Source organism: Protomyctophum bolini (assembly GCF_963924005.1).
Source record: "Protomyctophum bolini genome assembly, chromosome: 2".
Classification (NCBI taxonomy): domain Eukaryota; kingdom Metazoa; phylum Chordata; class Actinopteri; order Myctophiformes; family Myctophidae; genus Protomyctophum; species Protomyctophum bolini.
In genome coordinates, this window is record NC_137863.1 from 42,529,742 (window position 1) to 42,544,105 (window position 14,364).

General features: G+C 43.3%; 1 protein-coding gene across 1 annotated transcript in view; it reads left to right on the top strand.

Moving 5' to 3' along the window:
- The window catches only part of nckap1l (NCK associated protein 1 like), a 44,058-nt gene that overhangs the window by 17,402 nt on the left and 12,292 nt on the right, over window positions 1-14,364 (top strand). Inside the window, exons 16-24 of the mRNA XM_080781685.1 lie at window positions 390-535; window positions 1,563-1,695; window positions 2,754-2,873; window positions 3,011-3,162; window positions 5,309-5,440; window positions 7,931-8,155; window positions 9,016-9,146; window positions 13,031-13,128; window positions 14,123-14,216. Of these exons, the coding sequence (XP_080637811.1) occupies window positions 390-535; window positions 1,563-1,695; window positions 2,754-2,873; window positions 3,011-3,162; window positions 5,309-5,440; window positions 7,931-8,155; window positions 9,016-9,146; window positions 13,031-13,128; window positions 14,123-14,216 (1,231 nt within the window). The remainder of the gene's footprint in view (window positions 1-389; window positions 536-1,562; window positions 1,696-2,753; window positions 2,874-3,010; window positions 3,163-5,308; window positions 5,441-7,930; window positions 8,156-9,015; window positions 9,147-13,030; window positions 13,129-14,122; window positions 14,217-14,364) is intronic.

Below are 14,364 nucleotides of genomic sequence, written 5' to 3' on the forward strand. Positions count from 1 at the left end.
CACCTTGTCGTACACCAGGCTTACAGTTTGTCACCTTGTCGTACAGCAGGCTTACAGTTTGTCACCTTGTCGTACACCAGGCTTACAGTTTGTCACCTTGTCGTACACCAGGCTTACAGTTTGTCACCTTGTCGTACACCAGGCTTACAGTTTGTCACCTGTCGTACACCAAGCTTACAGTTTGTCACCTTGTCGTACACCAAGCTTACAGTTTGTCACCTTGTCGTACACCAGGCTTACAGTTTGTCACCTTGTCGTACACCAAGCTTACAGTTCGTCACCTTGTCGTACACCAGGCTTACAGTTTGTCACCTTGTCGTGCACCAGGCTTACAGTTTGTCACCTTGTCGTACACCAGGCTTACAGTTTATCACCTTGTCGTACACCAGGCTTACACGAGCGTAAACAAGGCTCCTCTGGCGCTGAAGGAGTACCCTGACCTGGCCAAGGTGATGAGCCTGACCCAGTTTCACACCAGGATGGTGGACGACGTGGAGGAGATGCTGACGGAGGTCTCGGACCTGTCCATACTGTGGTCAGTTCCAATGTGGATTTATTTTTATTTTTTTGTTTTGTTTCAGTCATAGTCTTTGGAATAAAACTTAATTTAGTCATATTTTTAGTAATCTGAAATAGCTTACTTTTAGACTATAGACTCAATATCATAAGATAAATCTACAGTTGATTTAGTCCACTTACTGTAAATGGATCTTGGCGAGCTGTGTCATAAATTACTTTTACACTCGGTTGCATGCTGAAAATATATGCGATCTACAAGTTCACAATGAGTCACAGAGCGACGAGCTCGTGGGCTTGTAGATCGGCTGATGATCTACAAGCAAGATGTAAGACATTTTAAAACAATGAGACATTCTGCGTAATGAGTACTTTCTACTGTTGGTACTTCTCCACTAGTCCCTCCCTAAACATATTAGTCTACTTTTTACTTGTTGACGAAATTATCAATATGTACTGTACTGTACCGTATTGTACTGACAAGGTTTTTATACTAAGTATACTGTACTTAAAGCCTTTAAAAAAGGGGAATACTCCTTTTCACCGACGTGATGACACTGATCACATGACCCTAAACTCTAGACCTCCAGTTCTAGGCTAAACAGAATATTATTTCCACGCAACAATTCCAAGAAGCTTTAGTTACTTTGTAGATTTTGATTATTATTACAATTTACAAAACAGTGCTTCCTCCTTGTACAATGGTCTGATGTTTAAAGTTTTTTTGTTTTTTTTTGTGAAATCAATGTCTGACGATTTAACCTGAGTTATGTTTTATTAAGGGTCTTCTAGCAATATAAGCCTGGGCTTCTGCCTTCACCTTTTCGGTACCACTAGTTAATAGTGTTTAACTTGTACTATGTACGTTTGTAAGTACTGTACACAGGCTCTTTTCTTTTTTTATGGACCGAAATAATATCCACTTATACTTTTAACCACTTCAGCCCTATGTGCATTTCAGCCATTTGAAAACAGCCAATCTACAAGTATATGCTGTTGGCGTATGAAGTTGAATTGAACTGTTTTGACCTCTCTCTCGTCTATAGTTTCTACCCGCGGGTGTTCCAGAATATGTTCATGCTGTGCAACGGCGAGGCCTCCATGAAGCGCTACCTCATGGCCTTCCCAATGGTCTGCTCCCACTTCAGCCGCAGTGGACACCCGCTCTGCCCAGAAGAGGTCAGTATTGAGACACCGGCGGCCACTAAGACCTGCTGGAACGCATCTCACCTCATAGATTTTAACCCCTTTTGGTGTTGTAAACATTTGTGATATAATTTAGCTATTGAAAAATAGCAGATCTACAAGCTTGTAGGTCTGCTATTTTTGAAAAATCGTTGAAATGCGCCTCAAATCTTTCAGAAAATTGTCATGATTTAGAAAACTTTTTTAGAAAACCATTATTGAAAAATAGCAGATTTACAAGCTCATAGTGCAACACTTTTCAATTGTGAAAATGTGTGCAAATCGTTGAATATAAATTCGTTCACAGCGAACAATTTTATCTCAAATATTCGCTTTTGACGGTCCCTGGAACGACATATTTTTAGATGGGGGTGGGGGAAAATCATTCTGGGGGTCCTTGACATGAAACACTGACATATAAACATACTAGAAGACACTTAGAATCAGGTCCTCAGGTCTTAATGGCACGTATACAATAGTGGAAAGTGTACTGTACTGTTACTGTACACCCCCCCCCCCCCCCCAACACTTCTGCCTCACAATCTGGTTTATAACACATTCCTGTCAACTGAACGAGCATGTCAAAACATTAATATGTTTTTTTTTTTTTTTTTGCCAGGCTTGGTGAAAAGCAGCTGTGCTCATCACGGCTATGGGAAGTCTTTACAAAGAAATGCCCCCCCCCCCCCCCTTAATAATAACCACATATGGGAATATAGCGAAGACACTGATAACTGAAAGATAATTCACATGCAGTCGGAGCACAGAAGGAAAAACAATTTGAAAACGTCAGTGAATGTCGGGCTAAATTTAACTAATGTGGGAGACATCCCTCTGCGTGTTGTTGTCTCACTGTGTGTGCATGTGTGTGTGTGTGTGTGTGTGTGTGTGCGCGTGTGTGCGCGCACATGTGTGTGTGTGTGCGTGTCTACAGCGCATACACGTATACATACTGTACTGTACGTGTGTGTGTGTGTGTGCCTCTGTGCACGCCCTCAATGTACACAGACGGACACGATCTCATATACAGTGTGCATTTCTGTGTCCTGCAGAAAGAGGCCATTCAGAAGAAGAGTCTGCGACTGTGTGTGACATTCCTGGAGCACATGGCCAAGCAGACCTGCAGTGTGATCTTAGAGATCTGTGCCGAGCAGTGCAACCTCAATGACCAGGTGAAATGTTTATGACTTTAAGAACATATTCTTTCAGAGCTTGCTTCTGAGGGGTCGCTGGAACAACATATTTTCAGATGGGGGCCAATTAGATACATGTGCTCTTCTCTTTCTCTCTCTGCATGACAACCCATCAGCTGCTGCCCAAACACTGTGCGGAGACCATCAGCAAGGCCATCAGCAAGGCCCGCAATAAGAAGCAGAAGAAGCCAGTGGCGAAGAAAGGAGAGCTGCAGAAAGAGAAGCCAGGAGCGGAGAGCGTGAGGAAAGACCGAGCCGTTGTCACCAAGTCAGTGGTCATTCATTATTAGCAGAGAGCCTGAGGAAAGACCGAGCCGTTGTCACCAAGTCAGTGTTCATTCATTATTAGCAGAGAGCCTGAGGAAAGACCGAGCCGTTGTCACCAAGTCAGTGTTCATTCATTATTAGCAGAGAGCCTGAGGAAAGACCGAGCCGTTGTCACCAAGTCAGTGTTCATTCATTATTAGCAGAGAGCCTGAGGAAAGACAGAGCCGTTGTCACCAAGTCAGTGTTCATTCATTATTAGCAGAGAGCCTGAGGAAAGACCGAGCCGTTGTCACCAAGTCAGTGTTCATTCATTATTAGCAGAGAGCCTGAGGAAAGACAGAGCCGTTGTCACCAAGTCAGTGTTCATTCATTATTAGCAGAGAGCCTGAGGAAAGACAGAGCCGTTGTCACCAAGTCAGTGTTCATTCATTATTAGCAGAGAGCCTGAGGAAAGACCGAGCCGTTGTCACCAAGTCAGTGTTCATTCATTATTAGCAGAGAGCCTGAGGAAAGACCGAGCCGTTGTCACCAAGTCAGTGTTCATTCATTATTAGCAGAGAGCCTGAGGAAAGACAGAGCCGTTGTCACCAAGTCAGTGTTCATTCATTATTAGCAGAGAGCCTGAGGAAAGACCGAGCCGTTGTCACCAAGTCAGTGTTCATTCATTATTAGCAGAGAGCCTGAGGAAAGACCGAGCCGTTGTCACCAAGTCAGTGTTCATTCATTATTAGCAGAGAGCCTGAGGAAAGACCGAGCCGTTGTCACCAAGTCAGTGGTCATTCATTATTAGCAGAGAGCCTGAGGAAAGACCAAGTCCGTTTTCATTCATTATTCTCTTTTTTTTTAACACTGCTGCGCAACAAAAACTTCCCCACTTTTCAACCTATCTTCATATTATAATTGGTCCTCACTAATGTTCATGATAAATTAGTCAAATTACCACAATTTGTTCCTACTCGGTCTGTGTCTCATAGGAGGGCTGTGGGCAGTTCATAAACCCGTCCACCAGTGACATCATCGTTAGGCAGATTTTTTATTTATTTTTATCATCATCAACGATGGCTTCCATTTCCGCATTGCAACGTTTCAGGAATAAAAATCCTGCTGTTTCTATTAGCTTGCATTCCCCATCGATGATGTCACTGGTGGACGGGTTTCTGAACTGCCCACAGCCCTCCCATGAGACACAGACCGAGTAGGAAAAAAATTGTGGCGTTTTATCATTATTATTAGTGAGGACCAATTATATGAAGATAGGTTGAAATTCTTGAAAAGTGGTCCTTTTAAAGCATTTTAGTTTATTCTTGTTAAAGCAGTGGTTCCCAAACCTTTTTCATGTCAAGGACCCCCAAATTGACACTAATCAGCCCTTTTCTATATTGAAATGATATGCCTGGGACCCCCATAAGAGAAGTTCTTTACGGCTCTAGCAGAGATTCTCAACCCAGTTTGACATGCAGACCCCTGCGGACCCCCATTTAATGGCATTTATATCTCTGGCACCCCCAATTTATATTGTAAAATCACTGTTAGGTTAACTCTGAGAGTGTACAAATGGAACCAAATGGACCCGTTTGTACACTCTCCGAGTTACAGACCCATGAGGGTCCATTTGGTTCCAAACTATCATTTAGCTCGGGACCACCTGGAACTCCCTCAAGGACCCCTGGGGGTCCCCGGACCCCACTTTTGGAACCACTGTGTTATTCCCTGAAGGATATTCCCTATATATCAGGTGTTTGGTATAATTCTTAACAGGCTCCAAGGCAATCCTTCCAGGATGATAATACCTAGCCTCATAGAACGGGAGAAGATCACGTCAACGTATGGGCTGGTATTATTGCTGAGGTGATAATAATATGCCTTCTAAGAACTGAGGAATGTCTCCTGGGACCCGAGTGGGTGGTGGAGGTGGGAAATCGTGTCAGAAGAAGAACCCTGTCATGTGCAAAAAAATCCCACATGTAGTACAGTAATAGAGGTCCTGTGCCATGGGGTTAAGATTTAACAGCAGTCTTTCTGTTACTCATCAAAATGTTTATATGACACAATTTGTCTGAGAAAAGTGCAGTCACTGTCAATGTCAAAATAGTCTCTCTCTCTCTCTCTCTCTCTCTCTCTCTCTCTCTCTCTCTCTCTCCACCCAGTTTTGACAAGATGCATTACAACCTGACAGAGATGTGCACCGCCTTCAGCTTCTGCAGTGACTTCATCGTCTTTGACCACATCGTCGTTCCCACAGAATTCCTGCTGTCTCACCTGGAGACCCGCCTTTCCGAGTACGTGCTATGCTATATATATATATATATATTATGTTCAAGAAACGGCCAACAGTTTGAGGAGGTGGCCATTGAGCAGGGATGGGAGGTTACTTAACAAAAAAATAATAATCAGGAAATTTTAAATATAAATTTTTCAGGAACTGAAGAAAACCTTGTATTTTGAAAACAAAGCATAATACTGCCTCATTAAAGTGGGTGTTGTGACTTTATATATTGTCACTTACTTCCATGAGAGGGGGAGAGGTGGTGGAGTTACTAGTAACTAAAAGTAAAAGTATTGGAAACTGGAAAGACTCAAGTAAATTACAAATACCTCAACAACAAAAAAATGCAGTACTTAAGTAAATGTACTTAGTCACTTTAAACTACTGGTTATCACACCGGGCCTTTCAGAAACGGCTGGCAATTCTCATAAGGATAAGCATTTGAATAATACCAGGGCGACCATGAATTATTACAATATTAACACCGTTCATCATAATTAAATGCCGCTAAGATTTGCCAGCTTTTGTCTGCATCAGTTCTTACCACATCGCCTCCCCCCACCCCCCTTTTCCAATTTATTTCCATATTTATGTACATAGATTTAATATGTTTGAGATATATCATTGTTGATGTCATTGGTGTTTTTGAATGAATGCATGGGACCCGAATGGAAACAAGACCGCACAGTCTTTCTTCGGTGCTGTCCTTTTGGACCAATTGTGCTCGACTGCACCCCTGTACCGTTTGAATTTTATTGTCTAATAGAATTATTAATCAATCAAAAAAAAACATATACCATCATCAAAACAGAAAGGAGCACTATATACTGTATAGACCACTGTTTTCAAACACTGGGTCGGGACCCATTTGTGTGCCACGAAAACATTTTTATGGGCCCCTTTATTTGTTGTTTCAAACATTATTATTTCAGTAATTCAATTGAATAATGGAGAAATCGAAGAAATTCCATAAATTAGAAAGCAAATGTTTAAGAAGTAGTATACCGGTAGCTTGGGTCCCGGGGCAAATATCTCATTTCTGCTGTCCATCGAATTCCTCAGCACAATTTCTTTTTTTAAATATATTTTTCATCCCACGATTTTGTAACCCATTTTTCACCCCTGTGTCAATCATCTAATGTGATCCTGGGCTCTACACACCCTCCGCCAACCTAGTCCCCATATATGGGGGACAAGGGGAGAGCAACGGACTTGAACTCATGACTTCCTTCATGCCTGAGTGTCCAAGTTGCTCCTTTACACCTGACAGGGGGGGAGTTTCCCTGGTTGGACGTAGCGCGTGGAAGGAACACGTTATTCCAACCAGTTCCTTTCCCCCTCCATCAGGCACCCCGGCTGGCCAGGGGGGAGGCAGTTTTCAGCACAATTTCTCAACAAGCCGCTTGAGAAATGTGCAAACTCCGCTTTGGCGTCTGATTTTCCCCCGGTTTCGTTTGTGCCAGCAGACACTCAGAAAACGAGAGGAGATCTGCCATGTCACGCCACTGCTCTGCGTCATCTCAATTTGTATTTAGATTAGGGGCTTGTTGGTACAGTACCAGCGGGGGCAACTTAATGTTTCCGTGCCACATGTGCTCTGCTTAGGCTCCGTGTCTCAGTTTGATGATTATCTCTCACAAAATTAGGGCCCCTGAGTGGCAGACAACTTACTGTAATGGTTCCCTTCCCATGCCACGTTTGTAAATACAGTCGGAAAAGACCAACTGTAGGTCAGAAGGGCGACAGAGAGAGAGAGAGAGAGAGTGAGAGTGAATTTATGCACAGTGAGTCCCCTGCAGCAGTGAATCTGATGAATGCCACGCCGGCTCGTTTAGCCCAGTTTTAACCTGTTAGGATCTGAGGCCGAAGTTCTAAATCCTAACAGTTTTCTGAAAGAACGATATGTTTCTTTCTATAATCAGTGGTTCTCAAACATTGTCCATGTCAAGGACATCCAAAATGACATGTATTTGGCCACGGACCCCCCCACCCCCCCATCTCAAAATATTTTGTTGCAGGGACAACCAAATATTAGGGTTTTAGATTTTCACACATTTTCACGATTTTTGAATAGACAAAGTATAAAATATCTATATATGTATAAGGCGCCTTTCAGGACACTCAAGTTCGCCGTGCAACAGGTTAAAAACAGTTAATACAAAACGCAGTTAAAAGCAAAAACATAACTAAGGTATACAGCTTGCAGCAGAAGACAATATATTAATAGATAAAGTGCTCAATATAAAAAATTATCAGTCAGGCCAGTGCACGGCACACAAACATCCCAAAAAAATCAACGGGTGCTCGAACAAAAGAGATAAAATGAAGAGTCCAGCACACCGTTTTAACATCGCTAAGTGAAATGACCACAGATGCTTATATAACTTAAGGCAGCAACATCTGTCCGGGGCCACCAATTCGCCTCCCTAAAGCACGTGAGCTGAGAAGTGACGTTGAGCGTTTTAAAAAATGTCATTCCTCCTTCTTGGCTTATACTATACAGGGTCATCGTGAGGATGGCCAAAGTGGGCCAGCCGACCACCCGGGAGGAGATCCAGCGTCCGTCGGACCTGCTGGCGGCGGTCAGGGCCTACATGGGCGCTCTGCAGAGCCTGTCCTCCTACATGAACGTGGACGTCAGCAGGCTGACCAAGAGCGTCCTCCTGCAGCAGACACAGCCGCTGGACGCCACGGGACAAGTGACCATCACCACCCTCTACACCAACTGGTGTGTGTGTGTGTGTGTGTGCATGTGTGTGTGTGTGTGTGCGCGCACACACCGATGTGAATATTATTTAATTCACCCAAAACATACAGTAACAGCGATCACGAACGCTTTTTATTATAAGCCAGCAAATCAAGCTTGTTTTTTTCAGCCTGGAAAACTAATCGGAGTTAAATGGATTCTAAATAAAAATCACACCCGTGTGAACTGAGTGGTGCAACTCCCCCCCCCCCCTCCCCCTCTCTCTCTCATTAGCAGGCAACAGTGCAGCACTATCTATCTCTCTGTTTCTGGCACAACAGCGCCCCTACTGGTACTAATAGTCATACTGGTGTTCATTAGCGGACACATAGGTGAACACGGACATTGCTGTTCCTTGGAGTGGTTGTACCACTCAAAGATCTGTTCACATAGACATCATAAGCGCGCTGACTTTTTCCTGTTCCGGAGCTTTACAGACCGGTGCATGAACAGCATCAATAACCCATTCTGACCTGAGATCAGATTCATACGAGGTTTCCACTGGACACACACTGGTCTGATTAACCCATTCTGACCTGAGATCAGATTCTAAAAAATGTCAGTCGTTCTTCGACTTTTCAAAAATAGCAGACCTACAAGCTCGTAGTGCGCCACTCGGTGGCGCGCTATGAGCTTGTAGATCTGCTATTTTTTCAATAGCTAAAGCATAACATAATGCTAACACCAGAATGGGTTCCCGTTCAGAATGGGATAAATAAAATAAAAACGTCAAAAAACGATCTTGGCACAGAGAGGCCAAAGGACCAGAAGACGTCAAAGTCTCTTATGATATACAGTATATGTCCTCTGAAGGTTAAAGCATGTATATCGTATCTCCCCAGGTACCTGGAGGGGCTTCTGCGTCAGGCCAGCACTTCCCTCATCGCCCACTGTCCCAACATGCACTGCTTCGTCAACCACGCCACCGAAAACCAGCAGGTGTTCAACGCAGAGGAGTACTCCGACATAACAGGTCAGCATTGGCGGAGCGCCCTATATGCACACACGCACACACCATTTTGGAAAGAACAGCTCCCCCCTTACCTATACTAACTTCACAGGTGTTACCGGGGTGCATACTTAGTTTAGACTAGTCATTGGTTAGACATGGGTTAAGGTTATAGGTTTAGGTGTGCTGCCCCGTTGGGAGGTTATAGGTTTAGGGTAAGGGTTTGAAATAGGTTGTAGTTGTATAGGACTAATGACTGGTCTAACCAATGACTAGTCTAAACCAAAAAACTGTCTAAACTAAGTACTGCACCCGTGTTACCGATGATACTATAGTGAAGAAGGCTCTGTTCCATTCAGGTCAGAGTCAGGGTGCTGCTGCTATTGTGCATGTTGGCTGTGTGTGTGTGTGTAACTTTGAGAGTGTACAAATGGAACCAAATGGGCCCACAAGGGTCCTTGAATTTAAAAGGTTTGAGAACCCCCCCCCCCCCCCACTGCTATTCATTTCAAAGGAAGTTGGCTCAGTGGCGTTTTGAAGCACCCAGAAGAACGTACGTTCTACTAAACACATTCTTTTCGAAATGCGGAAGTGCTAACGAGCGCTCAACGTTAAACACCTGCAGCTGCACGACCAGCATGGCCGAACGCGTCACACCGCTGGCAGCCGTTCTGGGAGGCTTGGGAAGTAGGAAGAGTTATTCTGTGTGCACACATACTGTAGCCCATTATCCCTCGTTAACCAAGTGCCACTCGGTTGATGTGAAAACAAACCCCCCACTTTGCAGAAATACAACCCATTATAATCAGTTAATTACAATAGAGATAATTGCTTCCTGCTCATCATCACCTTTGTCTTTCCTAGACAGTCTGACAATGATTAATTTAGCAGAACGCCACACGTGGTAATTAGGTTGGCAACAGCGTAAGATAAACAGTCATCAGATAAGCCTATAAAAGTGTCCATAGCAACAGCTGTTTTGATGTTGCAACTTGCTACGCACACTAGCTGAATGGCTAATGTTTTTGACATGTACTGTACTGTTACAGTACCATGATGTACTACTGTACATCCGATGGTACAGTACTACTGTATAGCCTTGTGGTAGTTATGAGTTACAGGGTATGGGCCATATAAAGTAAAAGTATCATAGAACTTTGGGCGGTTGTACATACAAGCTTACTAGTGTAATCTAAATCTTAGATTATCAAACCAGTGCTGTTTAATATGGGGGAAAATGTAACTGCAACATGTTCTCTTATTTTCTTTCTGGCTTTAATGCCCAGTGAAGAGAGACAGGAAACAGGGAGAGAGTTTACAAGTGTGGTTGTTTTAGCATATTTTTCGTTTAGTGCACACAGGCAGTAAAGAGTGTTAAACCATAGGAGACATTTTAAAGGTAGTGCAAGTAATTTTCTTTGTTAAAATAAGTGTTAAAAAGCTTTATATCGTGATAGTACTCATTACTATAGAGTGTTTGTTCAGTATCTCCAGCTTCTTATTAAACAGAAAAAAGCATTTTCAGAAACTGAAACTGGGATACAAATTGTATCCAATCAGGATAGAGGAACGCAAGTCAGGATACAGATTAAATAAGTGGAATTGTAAGTGATGACACAAAGAAAATGAGCAGGCAAAAATTGGAACTGGAACACTGTAAAAATGAAGCTCAAAAAATGTTGTCACCTATACCTATTTATTAAAGAGACGGAGCAATGATTACCATCAGAATATAGTGATTTAGCATTTTATGTCGACTTAGATAGTATTTTAGACAGACTTATAGCTCGTTACGTAGACAGCACTAGAATTGCATTTTATGTAGTCATAGCACTTTATAGTACACATGTATATTGTATAATAATATAATATAGTATAGTATGTATAGTTGACATAGACACTCCACTGTTACGTTCTTAGTTTATACGTGATTCACGATAACCACTTTTTATATAATGTGAGATATGCCTTGCTTTTGTTTTTGCATAAATGTAAGTCGCTCTGGATCAAGAGCGTCTGCTAAATGCCTAAATTGTAAATGTAATCATTCTCGTCACCGTGCATGAAAGTACAGTAGACACTTAGTTTTCGAGCAGCAGTACCGACAATAATTCACAAGCTCCGTAGCTGAACTGGAGCACTCTCGCCGTTTCGGTTCACTAAGTTTGACAACACACGACGAGGGCACATTATCACGCAAGGAGGAAGTTGAGGTCATTGTCGCCTCTTCAATTCCAAGCAGCTGTGACAGAATGTTTGGGAGAATGTAAACGCATCGTCTCCTCCTCGTCACCGTCACATACTCACTCTACCTCCATTTATTCCATCGTCTCCTCCTCGTCATCGTCACATACTCACTCTACCTCCATTTATTCCATCAACTTTATAGCTGTTCTGTTTTCTCACCAACATGTGGTGGAAAGTAACGAAATACATGTACTTAATTGTGAGGTATTTGTACTTTACACTTGAGTATTTCCAATTGCCAGTACTTTTACTTCTACTCCACTACGTCTCAGAGGCAAATATTGTACTTTTACTCCACTAGATGTATTTGAAAACTTTAGTTTACTTTGTAGATTTCGCTTATTATGACAAAACATACAGTATAACCACTTGGCCATTTGAAAATAGCCGATCTACAAGTTCACAATCTACATTTGAAATGGGACATTCTAATGAATGGGTAATTTTACTTTTGGTACTTTAAGTACATTTTGATGCCAATACTTTTGTACTTTCCTGACTTTTACTTGTAACAGAGCAGTTCTCCAATGCAGCATTGATACATTTACTTAAGTAAAACAACGGAGTACTTCTATTTCCCACCACTGTTATTCCATCCCTTAGAAGTAGTTGTTCTTTTTTTCTCACCACCTACACGCTTCCCCTTGCGGGAACACGATGACCTCCAGCTACAGTATAATTACATTACACAATGTTGTGCTATTGAGTCGCTCGCACACACACACACACACACACACACACACACACACACACACACACACACACACGGTATACCTCAGGGATCATTCCACCTCCATGGTGGACTCCCACAGAGTTTCAACATCCGTGTCTATTTTTATTTCTATGTTCTCCGTCCCTCCCTCCTTCAGCATGACTCACTCTTATTATATACAGTACGTCCACCCAGAACTCTGAAACCCTCTGCCCTCAGTAAAATGTTATGTAGACAGATGCTATAGGTGTCCCAAACATTTGTGGGTCACGGACACATTTGTATGGGTCCCGGCCTGACCCCCTGAAGGGCGCATTCCTGGGGGTCTGGATGTCTCCGGGGACCACACGGTATAAACTCTGTCATTTCTCGACCGTTTCGGACTCAGGCGGCTCGCCGTAAACCGGGCCGGCACCCTGGGTGACGGATGTAGTCACCACGACCACACATGTCCCAAGAAACTAGCTAGACTAGCCACCGAGTCTGCTGAAATCATTGTTGCGAGTTGCGACCGCAAGTCGCACTTATTATGCAAACGTGCAGGAAGCCTGTAACGCTCACGCCTGTCACACGCTTCCGTCACACGCTCTTCATGTAATGCTGCACACACACACACACACACACACACACACAAGACATGACACGTCACAACACATGACACGTATACACATACTATGTAAACGTGTAGGAAGCACGCTTCATGTAATTATTTCCTCTCTTCATGTCATGCTGCTATAGCCACCGCCCACTCCACAAAGTGTCAGCTATACTCCGCTCCGGATCAGCGGAGCGCTATAAAGCGACCCCGTATATAAAACCAGAAAATGTCACATCACGACCTTCTATAAATCTCTGTATATAAAATATAGCTATAGCGCCCCTCAAAAAAAAATTGTGAGTACTGTTTTTGTGACTGTGTCTCCCGTGTGTGACTGTGTGCTGTGAACAGAGCTCCGGGCCCTGGCTGAGCTCATCGGTCCGTACGGGATGAAGTTTCTGAGTGAGAACCTCATGTGGCACATCACCTCTCAAGTCAGCGAGCTGAAGGTATGACGCAATGCTCTGGCTCTGAGGAGCCCTCCAGGGGTCCAAACGGACACTCATGGCTACGGCTCTGTAACTCAGAGTATATTATTGTCTTTGGGATGCCAATCGAAATGATTAAGTGTTTACTTAAAGATGCAATGCTGTAATCCCCCTCCCCTCCCCCCTAAATCATGATTATCAGGTACGGTACTATGATTATAGTATACCCCCAAATGCAAATTGAAAGGAAACAAACAGCAGAGGGCGCAGTGTTTTCCTTTTTTTGATAGGTTTAAAAACCTTAACATGGATGGGAGGGCCGCTCGCAGCACAGATGAACGAGGGCAGATTAGTCCCTACATGTCGGACAACGTTTTAAAAATATTCAAAATGTCATCATGCTTTATCTAGGCAATCTAGCATGTGACGTGTCAAACTAGGGGGTTTTCATGATGCTGAATCCATTCCAAGCATTAGTTTTGCAAAAGAAAACACTCATTGGGCTTAAAACGGCCATGCGCAGATTGCCCACCCCGTGGAGTGTTTTTTTTTGTTGCAAAAATAATGCCTGGAATGGATTCAGCATCATGAAAACCCCCTAGTTTGACACATCACATGCTACATAAAGCATGATGACATTTTGAATATATAGGTTGTAATTGGTATGGTCATATTATGCCAATTATGAAAATTGCCCAACATATGCAAGGTACAGTAGCATCCGGCAGTTTTCTACATGCTGGGGACCCATACTAAACATTTCTAACACAAATTGGTGTACTCAACATGGCTGGTTACTAGACTAATTGGGGAGAGTTTGCAGCAGATTGCAGCTTTTGCTTAATGATTAATTCACCTCCAGCAAGGTACATATAATATTCATCCAGATTAACATGAAACCTGTCACTTCTCTGCTGATATCTCTCCATCAGTGCTTCTAAAAGTGGTGATTCTCTCTCTCTCTCTCTCTCTCTCTCTCTCCCCCCCCACCCACCCTCCCGCTTGGGACCGTCAGAAACTGGTGAGTGAGAACATGGACGTGTTGGTGCAGATGAAAAGCAACTTTGATAAGCCAGAGGAGATGGCCAGCCTTAAAAGAAGACTACCCGGTAAGAGATGGAAGGGGGGGTGAGTTGATAAAAAAAGGGAAGTTAAGTGGTCAGATGGGTGGGCCACTAACGCTTTTAATATTTCCAAGTGGGCCCTGATCCAGACAAGGTTGTGGACCACTGGTCTTCTAAGGGTGCATATACGTTG